We start from the raw sequence: 25,593 nt of genomic DNA on the forward strand, positions 1-25,593 counted from the left end.
TTAGAGGCAAAGCAGACGGTTACTTATGTTGGTAATAAGGATTTTAGATTGGGGTGAATGGTGCATGAGAATGGGGAGAACCTGGTTTTCTTACTGCAAAATTTTTTTCTTAACTTGAGCTCTGGATATGCTGCCATTTTCCAGGGGGAACTTGTTCATCTTCTGGTTGAAGAGTATATACTTAAGCAGTTCAGTGGGAGGCTACATGATCTTTTCAATTTCTGTCTCTAATGATAATCAGATGAGCATTTTCAATAATATTTATCAAGTCATTCCATTTAGGTTCCTGTATCCTAGTGAAAAATATCATGTCTCAATAATAGTCTATTACAGGTAAGCTGTTAGCATGTAATAGGTTTTAATATCATTGTTACTGTATATATGTTAAGTAATATTTCACTTTAAATCTCTAATCTAGACTAAAACCTGTACTTTTTTTTTTTTTTTAGGACAGCCAGTAGAGGGGACTTCATGTTTTCTGCGGATCGTTTGGTAGGTGGATGGAGGCTTTCAATTTTCATTTCATCGTTGTTCCTAGTGTTATAATCATAGTAGCCCAAGGGCTTTTTGTTTGAGAACATTCTGGGGTTGAGAGAGATGGTACCAAGTAACATCTTGCTAGACTTTGCAAGTGTTGTTTCTACTTTTGCATTAAAATTCTGCCTCAGTCCCATTCACCTCAAATCATTGTCTACAAACTCACTGTCTATAGTTCTGACGTACCATTACTTTTCAAGAGGATCTTGGTAACTTGATCCTGAGTCTTAAGTACCTCTTCTTAGGCCAGTGAAGTGAAGTAAATTAAAAGGAAACCAAAGATGTAAAGAGACCTAGTAGTTACCCTTGTGGTGTCCATAGAATGCACAAAAGCTAATAGCTATCTTACAGTTTACATGGGGATGGATATCTATTTTGCCTCTTATTTTCTGTAGTATCTTCACATGTGGATACTGTCTACACTTAGGGAATTCCTGTTAAGGATTGACCAAGCCCTATTCTGTTTAGCTAGTGTCATCTGAGAGGATCTCAGGCCAAATTGGGCTGTCTTAGGTAAGCCCTGTTTACTTCTTGTGTGTATATCTAAGTTTGTTTAGTGCTTGGAATGAGGTTGACACATGTTCTGCTGTGGTTGCTAGTATTCATCACTTCATGAAATATACATTGAACTCATGTGAGTCAGACACTGTGCCAGACTGTGTTGTAGGTGGCAGGAGATTGGGTGGTAAAGCATAAAGACATGGTCCCTGATCTTGTGTGGTTTACAGTCTAAATACTGTTCTCATTGTTTAGTCTGGGAAAGAAAGAAAAGTGATTTATTAAGCTTATAGTTATAACCAGATAGTAGAAGACAGATTATTAAAGGGAATGTGATGATAATGTGATGATGATGGGGGGAGGTATGAAACTCTTCATTTACATTTTTCCTAGGGAAATCTTTATTCCAAAAGAGTGTAGACAGTACATATTCTACTTTTGACTTTTAAGTATTCTTGGTTCAAAGGCCACTTCTATTTGAGCTTCCAGGGGCAGTAAAAATCCTTGGATTGCATCAAGATAAATGTAGTTGACATTATTGGAGTGATAGGTTATTCTTTTTGCTTTTATCAAACCAAAGGGTTCAAGATAGTTGTATCAGTGGCTGCTGTGGGGAAAAACAGAGATCTTGGTGTTCACTAATAGAAAATGATTTCTCTCTCTTTCTTTCTTTTGCTCTCCTTGTGCCATTTTCCTATAGAACATAGGAATTAAGATCATGGTTATTATAAAATGCTTGCTTGAAAGGGCAGGCATTATATCTTAGTCAAATGAGATAATAAGGACCCGGGGCAAAATTCACCTGAGTGGATGGTAATTTTGGACCTCTCTGTTCTCTGCAGTTGGATTTGAAGGTCCTGATGTTGGGGGTGGAGGGTGTGGAAGGTCAGTTGTGGTTGTGGTAGGGACTGGAGCTGTTGAGGTTTCTGGTGATGGGAATTTCTAGTATACTGTCTCTTCTAGCACAAGGGTCCTACTATAGTTGACATTAATTCTGTCTTGAGTTTGTCAGGATTGGCTTTCCTGGCACTCAGATTTTGAATTTTAACTCTTGAGAATAGGTTAAACCCTTCTTCTGGTTTATGTTCTCCTGTAAAGCTTGGACACACTAATTCTTGTCCCAAAGTTGCAGGAGATGGGCAGGTAGTAAGATTTTTTAGAGTAGTATTACTAGAAGGAAAACAAGGCTCTTCAAAGAAAATGATCCTCTTCTTTCCTTGTACTTTGCTCATAAGAAACATTAGTCTCCACAGATGGTGGTGGCTAGAGGTGACTGTGCACACATACACACAGTATTCATGAGGTTCCTGGACCCTCTGGTACTCCAGATTGACACAGTGCGGCCTATTTAACATTTATCATTTTAATGGCAGCAGGGTATTTTGTTGTGATAACAGAGCATAGGGCTTGACATTTCTCCCTGCTGTTCTTAATCAGTAATATAATACTGATTGGAGAAAATGTGCTCTACAGACTCAGCACTGCCTTTTTGTAGTGACCTCTGGATGTTCATAGGACTATCTGATGGGTTTTGGATATTATATAACTGCAAGGATATTCCTTGTAGTTCTGATGGATTCTTTGCTCTATACACATTAAGATCATTAGGAACCTTTTTTTTTTTAAGTTAAAGTCCTAATATATTCAACTGGATCCTACTTCAAGCTCAGTAAATTGGTTCAGTTCCATCCACTCATTTATGTCCTCCTAAGAAATTCAGGCTTTATTTCTCATCATGGTGGGCCTTTGTTAAAAAGCATCCACCTTAACTATTTCAAAGGACTAAACAAGGCAAAGCGGCACTAGCTGCTTCCCAACCAGGCTGAAAGGGCTCGGGAAGCTAGCTGGCCTTGGCCCTAAATCGCATACTGGATGGCCTGGCCCCAGCTACCCTCGCCGAGCCGCACAAAGAAGGATGCTCCTGGCTCTCGTTGGCCTCCCAGGTTTGCTTTCCTTCTTTTCCCGAAGGTGGGCCCTTAGGTCTACTGTCCGGACCCTGCGGCTGCTGGGAAAGCCAAACCCCGAGTGTCCGGAGAGTAACCGGAAGTGCCCTCCCAGGCGGAGGGGCAGCGCCAGCTGCAGCCGGGGAGAGGAAAGAATTGAGTATTGTTAGTAACTATGGACTGGAGACCTTTTGGAGCCAAAAGGAAGACAGTCTTGAGTCTTTCTTGTTATGGGTTGTAAATACCACATGAAGAATGAGTGCATGTAATGCTGGAAACTTGTAAAGAGGAACTACTCATGATTGAAAGGCTTAAAACAGATGTATCTTTCAAGTTCTTATCAAGAAAATGACTATGAAGAAAATGATGGGTCAGGAAGACCAATGGAAAACTCCCTAGGAGAGAGCCATAGAAAATGTACACTTCAGAAGAGAGATATAATCAGAGAACTCAAAAAAGGAAAATATATCATGTATGCCCTCAGAAGGGTAAAATGATTTTTGTTCAAGTGCATGAGATTACTCAAATAGATGATCAGATATACCAGTGCCTTGAACGTGAGCAAAACTTTTGTGAAAACTTAGCTCTTATTATGTGTGAGAGAACCCACACTGGGGAGAAACCTTATAGATGTGATACGTGTGAGAAAACCTTCATCCAAAGCTCAGATCTTATTTCACATCAGAGGATCCACAGTTATGAGAAACCTTATAAATGTAGTAAGTGTGAGAAGAGCTTTTGGCACCACTTAGCCCTTTCAGGACACCAGAGAACGCATGCAGGTAAAAAATTCTATACATGTGATATCTGTAGCAAGAATTTTGGTCAGAGCTCTGATCTGCTTGTCCACCAGCGAAGCCATACAGGCGAGAAACCGTATCTGTGTAGTGAGTGTGATAAATGCTTCAGCTGAAGTACAAACCTCATAAGGCACGGAAGAACTCACATGGGTGAAAAACCATTTAAGTGTCTGGAGTGTGAAAAAGCTTTTAGTGGGAAATCTGATCTTATTAGCCACCAGAGAACTCACACTGGTGAAAGACCCTACAAATGTAATAAGTGTGAGAAAAGTTACCAACACCAGTCAGCCTTCGTTGTTCACAAAATAGTACATACTGGGGAGAAGCCCTATAAGTGTGGTGCCTGTGAGAAATGCTTTGGCCAGAAATCAGACCTTATTGTACACCAGAGAGTCCACACAGGTGAGAAGCCATATAAATGCTTGGAATGTATGAGAAGTTTTACTCAGAGTGCCAACTTCATCAGGCACCAGGCAACTCACACTCACACTTTTAAATGCCTTGAATATGAGAAGAGCTTCAGCTGTAGTTCAGACCTTATTGTGCATCAAAGAATTCACATGGAAGAGAAACTGCATCAGTGGTCTGCATGTGAGAGTGGCTTCCTCCTAGGCATGGACTTAGTTGCCCAACAGAAAATGAGAACTCAGACAGAGGAGCTGCATTATAAATACAGTGTGATAAAAGCTTTCACCAGAGCTCAGCCCTTCTTCAACATCAGACAGTCCACATCAGTGAAAAACCCTGTATCTGTAATGTGGCTGAGAAAGGTCTTGAGCTCAGCCCTCCCCATGTATCAGAAGCCTCACAGATGTCTTGACCAGACAAGAAGTTATTATACCATAAACAAGCAAACAGAAAAAGATATATTTACAATGTAAGAGAACTAATTTAAGATGGAGAACTCAAAGCAAATCTCAGATTTTCCTCAGAGCTCAGACTTTATTGGGGACCAGAAAATCTGCAGTTATAGGAATTTGAGAAATGGTTTGACCAGAGAGCTGTCTTTACAGAACCGTATCAATCACTCCAGTGAGAAACCTTACAAATTTCCTGAGTTTTTTGAAAACCTTCAGCCCAAGCTCATGTCTGATCACCCACAAGAGAATTTATACAGGTGGGAAACTTACAAGTTCGTTGAATGTGAGAAAGCTCTCTAGCAATGCTCACCTCTCATTCCAAGAGAATTCAGATCAGAGGATGATACTTTTTAATGCCCTGTGAAACAGTGCTTCAGACAGTATGCATGCCTCATTGGATGTCAGAAAGCCCCACTGGAAAGAAACCCCAACAGTTGTGAAAAAAGCCTCTTAACATAACTGTGACTTTATTACCTATCAGAGAAGCCATACAGGTGAAAATTTGTGTATTTGCCTTGAATGTGGCAAAAGCATTAAGTGGAGAGCCTTCTTGGGTTTGCAACCCCCCCAAAAAAAACGAAAATCTGGTGAAGGACCTTATGAATTCTCTGAATGAGAAAACTTCTGTCAATGATCAGTTCTTGTACACCAGGGAACTTGTATAAGTGAAAGACCCTATAAATAACCCTAAGTCTAGGGGAGAAAAAAAAAAATCCTTTCAGGAAATCTCTCTTATTGGGCCCCAAAGAAACTACTCTGGAGAGCATTTTGTAGACCTCTATAGAGGTCTAACTGTGAACTGTGTACATTTAACAGGTATGAGAAGAACTGTTCTCATAGTTAGTTGACCCCTGTAGTAGAGATGACTTTTAATGGAGTCGACACGCAAACAGTTTTGTTTAGATACCCAGAAACTTGTTCTGGGAAGAGCTAGGGCAGGTCAGAGTAGGCCTGATGGGTAACTCAGGTAAAGATGCTTTTCTTTTATCTGAACCACTGAATGATTGCTTTACTTTCAGTTTTTAAAATTTGGAACTCCGATAAAAGAAAGGACTGTAATTGAAAAAAAATAAATAAACAAGGCAAAGCAGTTCCCAGGGGGCACTATCTCCAGAGTTACCAGAAGTATATTATGTCCAAGTGTCCCTGCCATACTCTTGCACTTGCTGTGGTTTTGCATTTCTCATAATATAGCCTGGACTAACTGAATGAGAATCAGAAGGCATACTTGAGCCTGTAGTGGCAATCATGTGCCTCACCAAGGTTGGATACCTAGCAGCAAGCAACCTGACATTTGGTTCTATCTCTGAATCTAACAGAAAATCTAACAGTTTCAGAAAAAATATCTACTTCTGCTTTATTGACTATGCCAGAATCTTTGACTGTGTGGATCACAGAAATATGTGGAAAATTCTTCAAGAGATGGGAATACCAGACCAACTCACCTGCCTCCTGAGAAATCTGTATGCAGGTCAAGAAGCAGCAGTTAGAACTGGACATGGAACAACAGACTGGTTCCAAATCGGGAAAGGAGTATGTCAGGGCTATATATTGTCACCTTGCTTATTTAACTTATATGCAGAGTATATCATGCAAAATGCTGGGTTGGATGAAGCAGCATCTGTAATCAAGATTGCTGGGAGAAATATCAATAACCTCAGATATGCAGATGACATCACCCTTACGGCAGAAAGCAAAGAAGAACTAAAGAGACTCTTGATGAAAGTGAGAGAGGAGAGTGAAAAAGTTGGCTTAAAACTCAACATTCAGAAAACTAAGATCGTGGCATCTGGTCCCATCACTTCATGGCAAATAGATAGGGAAACTGGAAACAGTGACAGACTTTATTTATTTTGGGGGGCTTCAAAATCACTGCAGATGGCGACTGCAACCATGAAATTAAGAGACACTTGCTCCTTGGAAGGAAAACTATGACCAAACCTAGACAGCATATTAGAACACAGAGACATTACTTTGCCAACAAAGCTCTGTCTAGTCAAAGCTATGGTTTTTCTAGTAGTCATGTGTGGATGTGAGAGTTGGACTATAAAGAAGGCTGAGTACCGAAAAATTGCTGCTTTTGAACTGTGATGTTGGAGAAGACTCTTGAGAGTCCCTTGAACTGCAAGGAGATCCAACCAGTCCATCCTAAAGGAGATCAGTCCTGGGTGTTCATTGGAAGGACTGATGCTGAAGCTGAAATTCCAATACTTTGGCTACCTGATGCAAAGAGCTGACTCGTTTGAAAAGACCCTGATGCTGGGAAAGATTGAAGGTGGGAGGAGAAGGGAACAACAGAGGATGAGATGGTTGGATGGCATCACCGTCTCCATGGACATGAGTTTGAGTAAACTCTGGGAGTTGGTGATGGACAGAGAGGCCTGGCGTGCTACAGTCCATGGGGTCACAAAGAGTCGGACACGACTGAGAGACTGAACTGAACTGAACTGAATCTAACACATGATAGGGTCTCCCTTCCTACTGCTATAAGTTAAATCCTTGCCTAGTATGTTGTTGACTTTTTGCCCGGTGTTAAACTCCTGAGGCTAACAGCTAACAGGAGATTCTTAGCAAGTTCTCAAATTATTCTTCCTTTGACTCTTTAGATCAGACTTGTTGTGGAAGAGGGATTGAATCAGCTACCATATAAAGAATGCATGGTGACCACTCCAACAGGTAACCAGGGCTGTTGCTCTCATATTCTCATAAAAATTCTGGGCTGGAATTGGGGGGAAATGAGCAGAAAGCAGTCTGAGTAAATCAGTATGCAAAATGAGGCATCTGCATGGCGCTGTTCTTTTAAACAACTTATTAATTTGGGGACATTTAGTAAAGAAATTTATGTGAATGACTTTTGTTAATAGCTTGCTTGTCAGTTTAAGTTAAAGGTTAATAAATATTCTTCAGCATTCGGATGTTACCTTTGATGACAGCACATTGGGACCAGAGCTAAGAATTGCTGTCAGCTTATCTTCACCTTTGTGGGGAAGATGCTGGTGTTAACAAATGAGTAGGGTGGTTTAGCAATGGAAACTCCAGGTAAAAGAAGGAAAAGTAAAAAAGAAAATAAAAACGATGAGGATTGGAGAAGAGGATTTAGATTTGTTCTGCTCTAACAGAGAGCAGTCAAGGATCCCTATTTTAGGGATTTGAAATTCTGATATGGTTCTTTATTAAATAATGGAAACTGTTATATCCAAAGGTTGATTTTGTGAAAATTAGGGACTAAGCTTGCTGCATCAAAATTGATACAAATTCAGTCTGAGACCAAGGCATGAATGTGTCTTGATAATTACTTCAATCTTTCTCTTCTGCTTTTAAACACAGAATGCAGGTTAATAAAAGTGGACAGGAATAAGGAGGCTCTCTGCTGTGGCTCACAGTGGGCTCCTAGTTTGAATTTATGGGGTTTCTAGCATTCTTGGAATGCAACAGTTCTCCTCAGAATTCAATTGAAGAAACGTGTATGTGAATATCATGCTATCATAAGACTTATTCCTGTTCGATGAAGTCTGCCTCTCCCAATTATTCCCACAGGTTTCTTATGAAGAATTAACTATGAAAAATCATGACTCTTCTTATTGCTTCCACAGGAAACCTAAGATGTTATACAGTATGTCTGGGCAAGAGTTGTTCTGTGCTCATCTGCTTTAAACCATAGATATTTTATTAAATAGTTGCTCCAATGATGAAAGATAAATTATTTGGTTTTATTCCCCCAACAGGGTACAAATATGAAGGAGTGAAATTTGAAAAGGGAAATTGTGGGGTCAGCATAATGAGAAGCGGTAGGTTTGTGTATGTGTGACTTTGTCTCTTTGCATTCTTAGATACAGTTGCTGTTTTCCGAGAGACAGGCTTGTCTCCTGAGCTTAAATCTCACCACCTGTGTTGTCTATCCTCATAGTGCCTTTGAATCATGGCCCATGTGTTGCCGAGTTTGGCTAATTTTAATTGCAGAGCATCTTCCCTAGCGGTGGGTACCCATGGGCAAGCCAGCTTTGAAAAATTCAGAGGAGAGTGGAAGAATCTTGGAGAGAATAGGGAAGCTTGAAGATTGATGGAATATGTAATAGCACAAATTCAGACCTAAAGAACTTTGAGCACTCGACTACAGAAAATCTTTGTTCTGATTTGTAAATTTCTTTTGTGAGGAACAGTCCTACCCTGCCAGGAGCTGAACTGAATGGCTTGTTTAATATTTTTAGTTTTATATTTGACGAGTATGTGATTATGTAGGCAAAAGAACTTAACTGTGATTAACCCTAGGTATTTCCAATTGCTAGTCTAATGTGTTTGTGTTTGAGTCCAACCAATTGCCCTTGTAAATTAACCTTTGTGCAGCAAAATCACATACCTGTAATTAGGACCTATACCTGTTACATGGGGATGATTATTTCCATTTGGCAACTTAATTCATTAATTATTCTTTGTACAAGATTCAGGGTATAGTAGAATCCCCACTTGCTTGCACTGGAAATAGATGGATTTTTTTCCCTTTGCCTGAACCTTGTGCATGTGGGATCTTAGTTGCTCTCCCAGGGACTGAACCCATGCCCTCTGCACTGGGAGTGTGAAGTCTTAATCTCTGGACCACCAGGAAAGTCCCTGGATTTTTTTCCCCACATATAAACATTCCCATTGCTTCTCTGGCTATGAAATTCTGTTTGTGAACAATTGGGTATCTCAAATAAAATAGGAGCTTTAAGCTCCTTTTTTTAAAATAGAAAGTATCTCTTAAGTAGTGATAGGATTTTCAGAGCAATGCTGTTCAACCTTTTAAAATTGGTAAAGACAATGGAAATGGACTTTTAAGGCACAATTTCTTCTGTTTTAGTCCAGCTTCTGCCCTAAAGGCAGCATGATCCTTGCACCCCTAGTGTGTATCAGATGACCTTGGAGTGATGCACAGAGAGGGTGTTTTTAACTTTAGTAGCTTTTGGTTTATTTCCATATCTATTAGAAAGAAACTTTTTATATTTTAACTAGTGATATAAAGTTTCCTCTTAAATGTAAACAAAAATAATTAATTTAAAGAAAAATATTAAGTAAATAACTATACAAGAAGAATTTTGATGTGGCCTAAAATCTTGAAGATGATGTGAGAATGATTGACTTTTAGCAAACACTTCCTTAAATGAATTCAGACTCAAAAATAGCTTTACCTTCAGAAACCAAGGGAATGATGGTGGTTTTGGTTTGGATCTCTGGGGGAAGAGGGAACAGCTTATTACTTTTTCACTGTTTGCCAGCCAAGCCTCTGCCATTGAAGTCATTGCTGGGGCTACATGATATCTCTTGATGTCAGCTTGATCTAAATGGAGATCCTTTGGTCTACAGCCCTCATTCTTCCATAATATTCTATATTTTTGTTAGATGAAAGTAATACAGTGTCCTAAAATAATAGAATTAAAATGTTCCTGATATAGAAAAGTTCAGAGAGCAGCTTAAATCCTTTATTACCTGTAATCATGGAAGCGTGACAACTCTAAAACTTGTAAGCCAGCAGTAAAGTTAGTTTATCCTAGTTTCATTGACCAGCCCTTACTCTAGCTTCATTGACCTGAACTAAGTATAAAACCATATTTTATCAGAAGTGAAAGCTGTTAGCTTAAGAAGAATTGCTTCCATTTTGACAGTGTCTTTATTGTGTTAATAATAGTCACAAGCTCTACTTTGGCTTATTCTCGAACTTTCACTCTATCTACTCTTAATCACTCTTTCTTTTTTATTTCCTACTTCAAGGTGAGGCAATGGAACAAGGTTTACGAGACTGCTGTCGATCCATACGAATTGGAAAGATCCTGATTCAGAGTGATGAGGAGACACAAAGAGCCAAAGTATATTATGCCAAGTTTCCCCCAGACATTTACAGAAGAAAAGTCCTTCTGATGTATCCAATTCTCAGTGAGTTGCTTGCATTTAATTTGTAACCTTTGATTAGGGTTAAAATTCAGCTTAGTGCCTACCTTCTAGGTACCCTTCTTTAAAGATGAAACTGTTCCTAAATGTGTTCTTTTTTTGTTTTTCTCAGTTGGATTTGGAGTTGCCCTGGGTAGTTTTCTGGGGAATTTTTATTGTGTAATAAGAAAATACACATTAGTCAAACTTTATTAGCTCCAAAAAACTTCTATTTTAAGATTAACAGATTGAAGCAAAAGATTTAATGAGGCAAAATATATAGAACACAGAATATATGCTGAAATATGTCGCTTTTCTAGCTCAGTGTATAGCAATGATTTTCTCAAGGATTTATCCTCTTTGGAGGTAATAGTTTTTCCTCCTATTCTAGTCTTTTCCTATGCTTGCTCAGATCCTAGAGTTCGGGATAGCAGGTGGGTGTTACATTTGATATCTCAAATACTGAATGAATTTAGGGCTTTTGCATTTGAAAGCTGAAAAGTACGTGGGTTACGTCTGTTATTGAAAATTACATCATTTATAAAAAACAGACATCTTTTTTTTCATTTATTTTTATTAGTTGGAGGCTAATTACTTTACAATATTGTAGTGGTTTTTGCCATACATTGACATGAATCAGCCTTGGATTTACATGTGTTCCCCATCCTCATTCTCCCCTCCCACCTCCCTCTCCACCCGATTCCTCTGGGTCTTCCCAGTGCACCAGCCCTGAGCACTTGTTTCATGCATCCAACCTGGGCTGGCAATCTGTTTCATATTTGATAGTATACAAGTTTCAATGCTATTCTCTCAGATCATCCCACCCTCGCCTTCTCCTACAGAGTCCAAAAAAAAAACCCAGACATCTTCAAATGAAGCTTTATCTAGTAGTATCTTATGTTAGATTACTAAACTGCTTTTACTTTGAAGCAACTTCAAAGATATTTTGAGATGAATGTTAAAGTTGCCAATGCATTTGATTTTCATTTGATTTCAGGTACTGGAAATACTGTAATTGAAGCTGTAAAGGTTCTCATAGAACATGGAGTTCAACCTAGTGTCATTATCCTACTCAGTCTGTTCTCCACTCCTCATGGTGAGTTCAACAAGAGGCAGCAACTGGGGCTCTGGATGGTCATGGAGTGGTTAAGTGTGCATCTGTCCAACCATTCATCCTGAAGAAAAGTTCATTTGCTTTCACATTAATTCCTAATTGAATTTTGATAATTATAACTTGTGTTTGTCATCTCTAAGCTTAGTTGTAATACTTCACACCATTCAACCATTCTAATGTTGTTCAAATTCAAATGGAAAAGTATGAACTAGCCACACTGAAGGGAATTGCAATTGTTTTCATAGTGTCCCTGTTTGAGTAGAGCTTGCCAGTGGCTGAAAGGTCCCCATTTCTCCTGGCTCCCCACCTGAGCCTGAGAACTGCTCTCAAACAGCAAGAAAATCAAGGTTCTAGCTATCCCTGTGGTCCTTTGAAGTAAGCTTTGTAGTATGAAACAAAGAGCGGAAGTTTTTAAACTTAGACTTCTGCTCAAAGGGCATGATCAAAGAACTTGCATTCTCCATTTCGTGAGAGAGGTAAGCCTAATTTAAGACACTGGGTTTCTTTGCCATATAAGCTAAGACAATTATGAAAGTATCCTAAAAAAATAATCATAAAGGCATGTAGAAGTTCAGTGTTTAGGATAGTCATTAGAGAGACTATCATTTTCATGTAAGAAAAAAATTGAAAGTATATAAGTGACTTACTTGGAAATAGTTAAGTAAATATACAGTTGACCCTTGAACAATGTGAGTTTGAACTGCGTGGATCCACTTATACGTGGATATTTTTCAGTAGTAAATACTATAGTATAGCACAAACCATGGTTGGTTGAATTCATGTATGTAGAGGAACTACAGATACAGAGGGCTGACTAAGTTATATGTGGATTAGCCTCCATGTTGTTCAAGGATCAACTGTATGTAATATTATAAACTGTTAAATCATGTTTTTGAAAAAATATTTAATGATGTCAGAAAATCTAAATGTAAGAGCAGAATAAATAGCTTTAGTGAGGCTGACCACTCAGCCATCACCACAGTCTCCTGTTGACCTTCAGAACTATGAGTTAGGCTGCAGACTTTTTTAAGAGTCAGAAAATGAGTGACTTTAGCTTTACATATAGGAAGGTCATATCTAGGACCTGCTTACAGTTTTTCTCATGTTTGATCAATCTATTTTTAGCAACTTTATTGAGATATAATAGACATACAATATATCACATATTTAAAATGTAAAGTTTGATATCTTTTGACATCATTGCAACAATAAAAATATTTGATCAATCAAAACAACAGAAACCCAACAGCATTAGAATAGGATAAAATGTCATCACCAAATTTACAGATGACTGATACAAATTATTATGACTACCAAAATCAGACTTGGATTTAACATGAAACCTAATTAAGTCTTTCCTCAGCATGAGAGGCTAGACAGATGCAGAATACTATTTCAATTTTTATTTTAAATTAATAGTGGTTGTCTTAGGGTGGTGGAATTCTAAGTGACTTATGTTATTTTTTAAGCTTTTTCTTTGTATTTTCCAAATGTTCTGCAATGAATTTGTATTTGTTTCATAAGAAAGAGAAATGTGTTGCTTCTAGTTAGAGCATTTCCTCATTTCCAAAGGTTCTGTATCTCAGTCAACCATGAAGAGGCTACAGAGAAACTACTTGAGAGAGTCACACTTAGTAGGCCATTGATTATTTTGCTGTTTCATAGTAAAAAATTACCTGTAGTTCAAATGTTGATGGTTACAAAGGCTGATTTGCTTGGTCATCTGTCTATATAACAGAGGTAACATTGTAAATTTTGAGATAACAAAATAATTATTGGGTTTTCTATCTTTGGAGTAGAAAAGTAACTGTGTTAGTTCTAATAGTATACATTAGAATAAGATACTCATTCTTTGACATTATAGATGAAAATATCTTATTCTGTGGCATCCTTGCTATGGCTTTTTAGTTTGACTGGGATCCAAGCTAGTCCCTGTCCTTTCCTCCTCCACCTCCTCCCCACCCAGGCTAGAGTTATAAATTCTAAAAAACTAGCTTTCTGTGACATATCAGAAAAGTCTTAGCACTTGTTTCAACAGTGTTCCAATTGAGAAACCATCATCTAATGTATGATCCTGTTTCCAGAAAGGACTATATTCTCTCTATTTCAGCTGCCTTTAAAATAAAACAAACAAGACTCATTAGGGAGAAAGTTGCTATAACTGAATATATTTTTCATATATTGAATACAAAACAGTTTGATTCTAAGAATTTATTAGTGAATGGTGGAAACATAGTCTGACTACTATAAAAACTTTTCAGGTATCAGAAATTATATAAATAAAAGATTAACCAAGTCTAACTATTTGTCCAAAGGTCATTGCTCTCTGTCTTCTGTCAGTAGTAGACCTACTGATTGACCATAAAATTACTGAATTCCAGGTAATGTTATTAAAAAGATCCCACCATAATGACAATTTTTCTTTTATTTTTTTAAGGTGCCAAATCAATCATTCAAGAGTTTCCAGAGATCACAATTTTAACTACTGAAGTTCATCCTGTTGCACCTACACATTTCGGACAGAAATACTTTGGAACAGACTAAGTTATTGGAGGAAAATTATTCTTCTGTGTAATATTACAGTTATGTTTTGAGTTTCTACCTGTTTGACTATTTCACTTAAGGAATGACATAGAAAATTGTGTCAAAGATACTTTGTAATGTTTGGAAGTAGGTATAGTAAAAAGGAAATACTTGAGTTTGTTTTTTTTTTTTTTAGTTATTTCTTAACTGTTGGTACCAAATTCAACAATGAAGCACATACAACTCTGAAAATATTTTAATAATGCTCTTATACAAATTGCTGATCCCTCAGTGCATTGAAACTTTTCCCTAATTTATGAATCTCAGTTTAGAGGTTGCTTGCAGCCACAAATAAAACCCAAATGGAAGTCAGTTCATTGGTCCACTATAGTTTGCATTTTGTTTAGTTTGCTTTTAGTTCTAGGGAGATTTCATGCATGTGGCTGTTGTCACCTTCCCCTACTCTTTACTTTGCGGTACTATACATGTTGGTAACTTGGAGAGAATGAAAAAAGAATACCTCCTAGAATTTTACGTTTCCACTAATATCCTCACTCAGTTGGCACTCAGTTGGCACTCTTCAGTCAAGCCATTATGTTCTTCATGGGTCGTTTCCTACCCTGTGCATTGTTGGTAGGTGCCTTGTCAGTGTAATGCAGTGAAGAGGACGGTGGGGCATTTCCAGCACTGGAACTGTGACATTAATTTACTTAGTTTGAACCAGGGATATCTGGATGCTGACAAAGGAGGGCTAAATAGTGTTAATGGTATTGATGCACTAGAAATAAATTAGTTGGTGTTGGTTTTTCTGAGATATGGGAGGAAAGATGGTTTCTTGCTGAGTTTATGGCCAATAAGTAAATTAAAATGCTTCATTTTTCACTTGGATGTTTCTACTAAAAGTCTTTGATTTGGAGCTTAGTTATGTTGCATGTTTGTCAATTATAGTTATATTAAAATGGGAAAAATACTTTGATATAAAAAAACCCTAAGATTTATATGTGTTCATATTTAGGCTTCTGAAAAGAAGAGAAATCATCTTAGAAATCGATGTTCACATTCTGAAACTTACTTGTAAAACCCTGATCTCATTTTACATTGATATTAAAACATTTTAACAGTGGTGGCTGGTTGATTACTTAATTAATTATACTCCCATAGCCCCATAGGCAGCTGTTGTGGCTTCTGTTTAAAACAAACAAACAAACAAAAAAACCAAAAGAGCAGCAGGCAGTTTCTTAGAACCAAAGCTTATAGAAGTCAGCAAAGATTTGGGAAAAGGAAGAAAAACTGGTATAGAATGGATTACATTTTCCCTTTGGAGTCTAGAAGCACTTCACTGTATTTTTCCCTTTATTTTTGAATGCTGTCATAACAAACCAAGATTAATAGATTACCCATATTACAGTTCTTCCAAGGCAAATGTTGCTTTCATGTTCTTATCATCTATACTTGTCAGTTAAGTATTTTGATACAATGTGGATTTCCTTCTTTCCTGATTAGCAGAAGCTGTAACTGAAGCACATTAAAACCAAAATCTTTCTCTCCTTGTCCCAGGAAAGATGTGAGTCAGCAAATTTAGATAGAGACCAGATCTTCTTTAGGTTGATGCATTGAATTAGTTGGAAAGATGATGTCTACCACTGTAGACATCAGTGCTTCTGAGTTAGTGCTTATAGTAGGGTTTCAATATTTTGTTAGAAGTGACTTTCTAAAACATGAGACAAATTCATATTTGAGTATAGTTATAAAACCATATTTCAAGCAAATTAATTTTATATTATCAGCTATTTAAATTTAATATGTCTCTGTTCCTTTTCTTCACTGTACATGATTGGTAATTGATTATATTTGGCTCCCACATGAAAAGAATTCCTACAGTAGGCAGTAGGAATTATTCAGTGGGGTTACATTTCCCCTGGAGATTTCAAGAAGAGTTGTAACTATATCTTCTGAAGTTTGGATCTTTTTAACAAATGAAGCATTATCTGTAGGGTTAATCACTTGCCTGGTGGCTTCCCTGGTGACTTGACGGTAAAGAATCCGCCTGCAATGTGGGAGACCCAGGTTCAATCCCTGGGTTGAGAAGCCATGGCAACCCACTCTAGTTTTCTTGCCTGGAAAATCCCCATGATAGAGAAGCCTGCCAGGCTACAGTCTTTGGGGTTACAAAGAGTTAGACACAACTGAATGACTAAGCACAGTACAATCACTTGCCCAGACTCTTTGAACCCAGGAAGTTTTCTAAATGACAAAAAATTAGCAGACTATTCAAAACTATATTGTTTTTAATGACATGAACTTCACCACAGTATAAACTGTAGACTCCTTGTTGAAGAAATCCTCACACAATAAAAACAAGAAGCAGTATACATCAGTGTTTCTCAAAAGTTGAATGTACTGCAGAATCACTTGGAGGGCCACAGATTGCTGGGCCTCACACCTAGAGTTTCTGGTTCAGTAGGTCTGAAGTAGGGCCCAAGGACTTGCGTATGTGAATTCCTTGGTGATACACATGTTGCTGGTCTGGTGGCCATAACTTGATTTCAGACATTCTTTGTTTTTCAGACATTTCTTCTTATGTAAGCATTTAATGGTACAAATTTTGTTATACATACTGGTTTAGTTATACCCCACAAATTTTGAGATCTGTTTTCATTTCATTTGGGTCAAAATACTTTTTCATTTCCCTTTTGATTCCTTCTTTGACCTAAGGCTGTTTAGAAATGTGCTATATAATTTTCAAATATTTATTGGATTTTCTAGATTCCTTTTCAGTATTGACTCCTAATTTAATTCAGAGAATACATTTCATATGATTTGAATCTTTTTCAATTTTAAATTATTTATTTTATGGCTCATAATATAGTCTCTCTTGGTAAATCTTCCCTGTGTGCTTTAGAAACATGTGTATAACTACTGTTGTTGCATGGAGTGTTCTATAAATGTCAATTAGGTTATGTTGATTGATAGTGTTGCTCAGGTCTTTGATTTATTTACAAATTTTCTGTCTATTCCTTCCATCAATTATTGAGGGGGGTGTTGAAATCTCTGACAAATTTTGGATTCATCTGTTTCTCTTTTCAATTCTATCAGTTTTTCCTTCATGTGTTTTGAAGCTCTGTTGTTAAGTGCATAAACTTTTAAGATTGTTATGTCCTCTTGATGGATTGACACTTTGTCATTATGAAATGTCTCCTTTTATCCATGGTAATATTCTTTGTTCTGAAATCTACTTCGGCTGTTACTAATATAAACATTCCAGCTTTCTTTTGATTAGTATATGGTATATTTTTTCACATTCTTTTACTTTTAACCTATTATGTTTTTATATTTAACCCAGGGTTTCCTTCAGGAAGCCTGGAGTTAGATCTTTCTTTTTGTAATCCAGTTCAACAATCTCTTTCTTTAATTGGTGTGTTTAGATCATTTTAATTAACGTGATTATTGATATGCTTGGTTTTAATCTGCCATTTTGCTATTTGCCTTCTGTTAAGTCCCATTTGTTCTTTATTTGCTTTGTCTTCTTTTTGAGCTTCTTTGGATTAATTGAATATTTATGATTCCATTTTGTCTCTTTTAATGATTTATTAGATATAATGCTTTTTTAGTGGTTTCTTTAGGGCTTATAGTATATATAACTTTAACTTATCACACTCTATTTCACATTTCAGAACTTAAAATGCTTCCATTCCCCTTCCCCAGCCTTTGTGCTGTTATTGTCATACATTTTGCTTCTACAGATGTTCAACTCTGTAATGTGTTGTTTTTATTTTTTGCTCTCAACAGTTATCTTTTAAAGCTATGTAAGAAGAAATAAGGGGAAAAGTCATTTTAATTTATCCATATTGAGTGCTTTCTATTTCTTTGTGTATATTCAGGTTTCACATATTATTTTTCTTTCTACACAAAAGACTTCCTTTAATATTTCTTATAGTGCAGGTCTCCTAGTAAGAGGTTCTTTCAGCTTTTGTGTGTTTGAAAAAGTCTTCATTTCACCTCTGCTTTTTTTTTTTTTTTTTTTACTCTTTGGCTGTGCCATGCAGCATGCAGGATCTTACTTCCCCAACCAGGGATCTAATCTGTGCCCTGCTGCAGTGGAAGCGAGGTATATTAACCATTGGATGGCCAAGGGAAGTTCCTTCACCTCTGCTTTGAAAGATATTTCACCAGTGTGGAATTTTAGGTTGGCAGGTTTTTTTTCTTTCAGTAGCATAAAGATGTTGCTTCATCATCTTTCTTGCATGTTATTGATACATCTGCTATTATTCTTTCATTTATATTTAATGCAACTAGTAATAAAGTAGGGTTTACATCTGCCATTTTGCTATTTGTTTTCTATATATCTTATTTTGTTTCTCTATTCCTCCATTACTGCTTTATTTTATGTTAATTGGGTATTTCTATGTGTGCTTATGTCAAGAATCCCCCAGACCACTCACAGAACTCATTAGGAATCAGAATTCATTATGTTTATGATTATGATTTATTATAGCAAAAGAATATGAAGCACAATCAGCAAGGTGCATGGGATAAAGTCTGAAGAAAATCAGGTACAGGCTTCCAAGAGTTCTCTTCTGGTAGAACTGCACAGGATACACTTAATTCCTCTATCTATAGATGGAATAATGTGTGCAAAATGTAGTCTACCAGGGAAGTTCATTTGCTTAAGACTCCAGAGTTTTTATTGGGATCTGGTCACATAGGTACCCAGTGCCTGCATGATTGATCAGTTAGCAAAACAGATCACCTAAGGAAAGCAAAAGTTCACCATAAATCACAGTATTTACACAGACCACCTAGACATATTGGTACAGTGTGTTTCAAAGCTCTGAGTGTACAGAAACAGTGCTGTGAGTTAAAACATTCTAAGAGCTCAATTCCTAGTAGTTGGACAAGAGCCTTTAGTGAAAATAAACTCTTTAGGGAGTGTGCAAATTTTGAGCAGCTAAGACCTACTAAGTTAACTCTTTCCTGCAAAATTTGCACTTTTGACCTTTGGCTCACAGGAAAATGATGGTATTTTTCTTAGTACCTGTATTTAGTATAGGATTTATATAAAATATACAGTAATATATTAACATGAATATGTCCAGCATGGAGGTACTGATAGACATGAAGAAACAACTAGTCCATCCTATAAAGCCATTATATAAATCTCCATATTTTTGTATTACTTTGTCTTTGGCTGATAGTAATTTGTACCTTATGATAAACTTGTGTAGAATTTCATTAATTAACTTCATTGAATCACATTAATTAACTGATGTTAACTACATCTAGTTCCTTTTAACACCAACCAGTTTCCATTGATACCACATTCTGAGGAGTCTTTAATTTAATTTCCCAATAGATAAACTTATCAATATTTATATGAGGTAATATAATTTGACTAGCAATGCCAATATTAAACTCTCACACTATGGTTATAGTCCAGTTTTGTTTCTTTCCACATTCCAGTAAAAATCAGAGAGGTATCTATTATACTTCCCAGCATAACTGGCCTTTATCCATTTACAAGATGTTATTATGCGTGGCTATTGTTGCAACTGGCCAGGATTTTGGTAGTTTCCAGGTTCTAAGTTACATGTGTATTAATTTGCTAGTGTTGCCATAACAAAATACCATAGACTTAGTGACTTAAACAGTAGAAATTTATTTTCTTAGTTCTGTAGTCTAGAAATCCAAGATAAAGGTGTTGGCAGGTTTAGTTTCTTCTGAGGACTCTTCTTGGCTTGCAGATGGCTGCCTCCTCTGTCCTCACATGGTCTTTCCTCTGTGCGTACACATCCCATGTCTCCACTTGTGTGCCCTCATTTCTTATAAGGATGCCAGTCATAATACATACTTCAGTTGTTCTGAAGTTGCTTTGCGACCCTATGGACTGTAGCCCACCAGGCTCCTCTGTTCATGGGATTCTCCAGGCAAGAATACTGGAGTGGGTTGCCATGCCCACCTCCAGGGGATCTTCCTGACCCAGGGGTCAAACCCACATCTCTTACATCTCCTGCATTGGCAGGCGGGTTCTTTACCACTAGCGCCACTTGGGAAGGGCTATGCTAATGGCCTCATTTTAACTTAATCACCTCTTTAGAGGCCCTGTCTCCTATACAGTCACATTCTGAGTTACTGGAGGTTAGGGTCAACATATGAATTTTGTCCCTAATATGGAAACAAAGCTAGTCATCTCTTTGTAGTTCCCATGATTTTACTGAGACTGTTTCCATTGTGTGCTGTTGTGTAGCAGGGCCTGTCTTTTACAGCAAGAAGAGTGTGATTCAGTATGGTTCTGATTCCTGCTAACTACACTACAGGGTATATCTTATTTTGATCCATTTTTGGGATGAAGGGTAGCAGAGTTACATCAATGCAAATAACTCTTTGCCCCCAGAGAACTTCCATAAGTCTGAAGGTCTATAATGTTTCCAGAAATGTGCCCTAGCTGGAGTCAATGATCCATTGCTAATTCAGGCTCAGCCTGTTTTAAAATTGTCAAGAGACCCTGTTGAGGGTTAGAGTGCAAGGCTTTTCCCAACCTTGAGGCCTAGCATTGTACAACATTATTCATTGAATCTGCCCGCTCTAGTTCACTAAAGCTCCATCATCTCCCCAGGCTGATTCCCATTCTTTTCTTTTCTTCTTAAAGAGTGTCCCTGCTGATTGGTCTATTCTCACTAAAACAAATTTTTCTTCTGTTTGCCACTCATTAAAAGTGAAATGAGTTTGTCTTGATTCTTAAACTGGTACCTGTCTCTCCTACAGCTCTCTTCTATATCATGACCAATGTCTTCTATCTTATGGAACAGTCTACCAGGCATATTGTTGCCATTGTATACTAATTGCCTAAGTGTAATTAGGATACACATTTTGTACCCAAAAGTGTTGGGTCCTTCATACTAAGGTTATATGGATAGTAGTTACACCTAGATGTAATTTACTCTGCTGCTGCTGCTAAGTCACTTCAGTCGTGTCCGACTCTGTGCAACCCCATAGATGGCAGCCCACCAGGTTTCTCCATCCCTGGGATTCTCCAGGCAAGAATACTAGAGTGGGTTGCCATTTCCTTCTCCAATGCATGAAAGTGAAAAGTGAAAGTGAAGTCGCTCTGTCGTGTCTGACTCTTCGTGACCCCATGGACTGTAGCCTACCAGGCTCCTCTATTCATGGGATTTTCCTGGCAAGGGTACTGGAGTGGGTTGCCATTTCCTTCTCTGAGTATGCCATAAAGGCCTCCCTAAGCCCCCCTTGCCTCAAAGTAGAGTCATTTCATATGGGGACACAAGCTAACCCTATGATGCCTACTACCTTATTCCTATCAGAAACCCATTGTGTCTGTTTTATTTAATAGCTTTACGCCCACAGAAACTAGGATATGCACAGCACATTTTAGCATCATAGGCATGCAGCTGCTATATTCTGTCCATAATAGCCAGGAACATAAGTATTAGGTGGCCAAAGCTTACAGTCAACACAGTGATCAGTTTTCCAGTAGCTATATGGTGCATGATTTGATAGTTTAGTAGAGCATAATTATTGGAAATTTCTTCTCAAATTATATTGTTTATAAATCAAAAGATACTGGTACATTAATGGAGTTCCATTCAGCCATTATCAGTTGATCCTGTTCATCATCATAGAACATGACCAAAATGTCTCAGAGTAATACCATTCAAATTTGCAGGTTTCTATTTAACCTTGTCAAGGTCCAAAATGGGACTGGCCTGGGCATACATACAGCTTCACCCTGTGTCGGGCATCTGGTATAATTATACCAGTCTGCGTGTGTAAATGTTTTTCTCTTCCTCTGAACCTCTCTTGAAGAACTGGTGTAATGTTGGACCCCTCTTGTTCCATTAAGCCATTTATTCATTCTTTTACCTTCAGTTACTATCTTTCCTTCTTTGTATTTGTTATTGATTTTAACCCAAACCTTCCCATCTTTGGAAGGAAGGTTAGATTCAGTGATAGTGTTGGTTCAAATTGCTAGCAACAACAGTACATCTAGCAAATACTTTCCTTTCAGTCCATTTCCATTCATACAGAGTAGGATTACACAGATAAAGAACTAGTGGGCTATCTTGGCCACTAGGCTATACAGCTGCAGTCATTGTCAATTCCAGTTTTGCAGTAGGGGGGTGAAAGTGATAGCTTACTGTGAATGGTGCCGGATTCGTGATCTCTGAAGAAGATTTAGCTTTAGGACCAGGGACCAGGCTTCATCATTCAAGAGCTTTTGTGTAGCAGAGTTTTATTAAAGTAAGAAAAGGGACAGAGAAAGCCTCTGACATAGGCATCAGAAGGGGGATGGAGAATGCTCCCTTTGCTAGTGTTAGCAAGGGAGTTTTTTAAATTGGTTATTACAATTAATCAAAAGAATGTCTCAAGGTTGTAAAAATTTTACCAGACCCACTCTCACAATTTACATTTTAGGATAACAGGATTAGAATTTAACAATAGAAAGATCCTACCAGACCCATTCCCTTAATATACATTCTAAGATAGGATTAGTCACAAGGTTTTCAGAAAGGAGAAACTGTCCTCAAGCAGGATACACTGTTGTTATATAACCCCTAGTACAGTTTAAACTGAGTTGTTTGTTGTGTAATCATCAGTTCCAGGCTTAAAGAAAAAAAAAATTATGTGACTAAGACTAAGGAATGTAGAGTGAGAAAAAAAAAAAAGTTTGTCCTTTCCTCCTCCTTGAGAATTCCAGACCCCTCTCTCCTTGGGGGCTTCCATGGTGACTCAGAAGGTAAAGCGTCTGCCTGCAATGCAGGAGACCCGGGTTTGATCCCTGGGTCAGGAAGATCACCTGGAGAAGGAAATGGCAATCCACTCCAGTACACTTGCCTTGAAAATACCTGGTGGGGTACAGTCCATGGGGTCGTAAAGAGTCGGACACGACTGAGCAACTTCCCTTTCCCTCTCCTCGTGGACCTTCAGACTTCTTATCAACCTGCCTAGGAATTGACTGAAAAGTATAATCCATCCCAAAAGGACCTGATAAATTCTGGAGTAAAGGTTTGAAAATATAAACAGAGTTTTTTGCTAAGGAATCATCATGGTTCTGGCAAGTACTATTGTAGTCCTGGTCCTGAAATCAGTGGATCAAGTAGGAAAAAGGAAAGTTGAAGTGATGTGGGGAAGGGTTGTATAGTTTTACAGTATCCTCCCTACTCTTACTTTCATAGATCCCCTACAAAACTAGAGGAGTCTCAGTTCAGTTTAGTTAAGTCGCCCAGTCGTGTCTGACTCTTTGCAACCCCATGAATTGCAGCATACCAGGCCTCCCTGTCCATCACCAACTCCCAGAGTTTACTCAAACTCATGTCCATCGAGTCAGTGATGCCATCCAGCCATCTCATCCTCTGTTGTCCCCTTCTCCTCCTGCCCCCAATCCCTCCCAGCATCAGGGTCTTTTCCAATGAGTCAACTCTTCACATCAGGTGGCCAGAGTATTGGAGTTTCACTTTCAGCATCAGTCCTTCCAATGAACACCCAGTACTGATCTCCTTTAGGATGGACTGGTTGGATCTCCTTGCAATCCAAGGGACTCTCAAGAGTCTTCTCCAACACCACAGTTTGAAAACATCAATTCTTCGGCACTCAGCCTTCTTCACAGTCCAACTCTCACATCCATACATGACCACTGAAAAAACCATAGCCTTAACTAGACAGACCTTTGTTGGCAAAGTAATGTCTCTGCTTTTTTAATATGCTATCTAGGTTGATCATAACTTTCCTTCCAAGGAGTAAGCGTCTTTTAATTTCATGGCTGCAATCACTATCTGCAGTGATTTTGGAGCCCACAAAATTAAAGTCTGTCACTGTTTCCACTGTCTCCCCATCTATTTGCCATGAAGTGATGGGACCAGATGACATGATCTTAGTTTTCTGAATGTTGAGCTTTAAGCCAACTTTTTCACTCTCCTCTTTTGCTTTCATCAAGAGACTCTTTACTTCTTCTTCGCTTTTTCCATAAGGGTGGTGTCATCTGCATATCTGAGATTATTGATATTTCTCCTGGCAATCTTGATTCCAGCTTGTGTTTCATCTAGCTCAGCATTTCTCATGATGTACTCTACATATAAGTTAAATAAGAGGGTAACGATATTCAGCCTTGACGTACTCCTTTCCCGATTTGGAACCAGTGTGTAGTTCCATGTCCAGTATTAACTTTTGCTTCCTGACCTACATACAGATATATCAAGAGGCTGGTCAGGTGGTCTGGTATTCCCATCTCTTTAAGAATTTTCCAGAGTTTGTTGTTGTCCACACAGTCAAGGCTTTGGCATAGTCAATAAAGCAGAAGTAGTTGTTTTTCTGGAACTCTCTTGCTTTCTTGATGATCCAACGGATGTTGGCAATTTGATTTCTGGTTCCTCTGCCTTTTCTAAATCCAGCTTGAACATCTGGAAGTTCACGGTTTACATACTGTTGAAGCCTGGCTTGGAGAATTTTGAGCATTACTTTACTAGAGTGTGAAATGAGTGCTATTGTGCAGTAGTTTGAGCCTTCTTTGGCATTGCCTTTCTTTGGACAATCTAGGTAGCCTGTATGTCCTGGCTATTGTAAATAGTACTGTATGAACATTGGGGTACATTTGTTTTTTAGAATTGTGATTTTCTCAGGGTATATGCCCAGTAGTGGTATTGCTGGGTCATATAGTAGATTTATTCCTCGTTTTTTTTTTTTTTTTTTTTTTTTTTTTTTTTACAGAATCTCCATATTGTTCTCCATAATGCGTGCATCAGTTTATATTCCCATCAGCAGTGTAAGAAGGTTCTTTTTCTGAACATCCTCTCCAGCATTTATTTGTAGATTTTTTTGATAATGGCCATTCTGAATTGTGTGAGGTGCTATGTCATTGTACTTTTGATTTGCATTTCTCTAATAATTGGTGATGGTTGATCATCTTCATGTGTTTGTTGGTCATCTGTATGCCTTCTTTGGAGAAATGTCTGTTTAGGTCTTCTGCTATTTTTTGATTGGACTGTTTGTTTTTCTGATTTTGAGCTGTATGAACTCTGTACATTTTGGAGATTAATCCTTTTTCAGTTGTTTCATTTACAATTATTTTCTCCAATTCTGAGGGTTGTCTTTCAATCTTGTTTATTGTTTCCTTTGTAGAAGTTTTTAAGTTTATTTAGGTCCCACTTTTAAAAAAATTTTGTTTTTATTTCCATTACTCTAGGAGGTGGTCAAAAAAGATCTTGCTGTGATTTATGTCAGAGTGTATTGCCTACATTTTCCTCTAAAAGCTTTATAGTTTCTGGTATTACATATAAGTCTTTAATCCATCTTGAATTTATTTTTGTGTATGGTGTTTGGAAGTATTCTAGTTTCATTGTTTTACATATAGCTGTCCAGTTTCCCTAGCTCCACTCATTGAAGAGACTGTGTTTTCTCCATTGTAT

The 25,593-nt window shown here is 37.8% G+C and overlaps 1 protein-coding gene and 1 pseudogene across 2 annotated transcripts in view; both read left to right on the forward strand.

Annotated features, from left to right (window-relative positions):
- The window catches only part of UPRT (uracil phosphoribosyltransferase homolog), a 33,294-nt gene extending 17,995 nt beyond the window's left edge, over positions 1-15,299 (forward strand). Inside the window, exons 2-7 of one of the 2 annotated variants that reach the window (XM_065915269.1) lie at positions 450-492; positions 7,245-7,314; positions 8,364-8,426; positions 10,384-10,545; positions 11,537-11,635; positions 14,091-15,299. In XM_065915269.1, coding sequence (XP_065771341.1) covers positions 450-492; positions 7,245-7,314; positions 8,364-8,426; positions 10,384-10,545; positions 11,537-11,635; positions 14,091-14,197 — 544 coding nt within the window. In that variant the 3' untranslated portion in view covers positions 14,198-15,299. The remainder of the gene's footprint in view (positions 1-449; positions 493-7,244; positions 7,315-8,363; positions 8,427-10,383; positions 10,546-11,536; positions 11,636-14,090) is intronic. The other variant, XM_065915271.1, reaches the window with a different exon arrangement.
- LOC136154297 (zinc finger protein 322-like) lies at positions 3,394-4,598 on the forward strand (annotated as a pseudogene).
- Positions 15,300-25,593: the final 10,294 nt, after the last annotated feature.

The sequence above is a fragment of the Muntiacus reevesi genome, chromosome X (genome assembly GCF_963930625.1).
Source record: "Muntiacus reevesi chromosome X, mMunRee1.1, whole genome shotgun sequence".
NCBI lineage: Eukaryota > Metazoa > Chordata > Mammalia > Artiodactyla > Cervidae > Muntiacus > Muntiacus reevesi.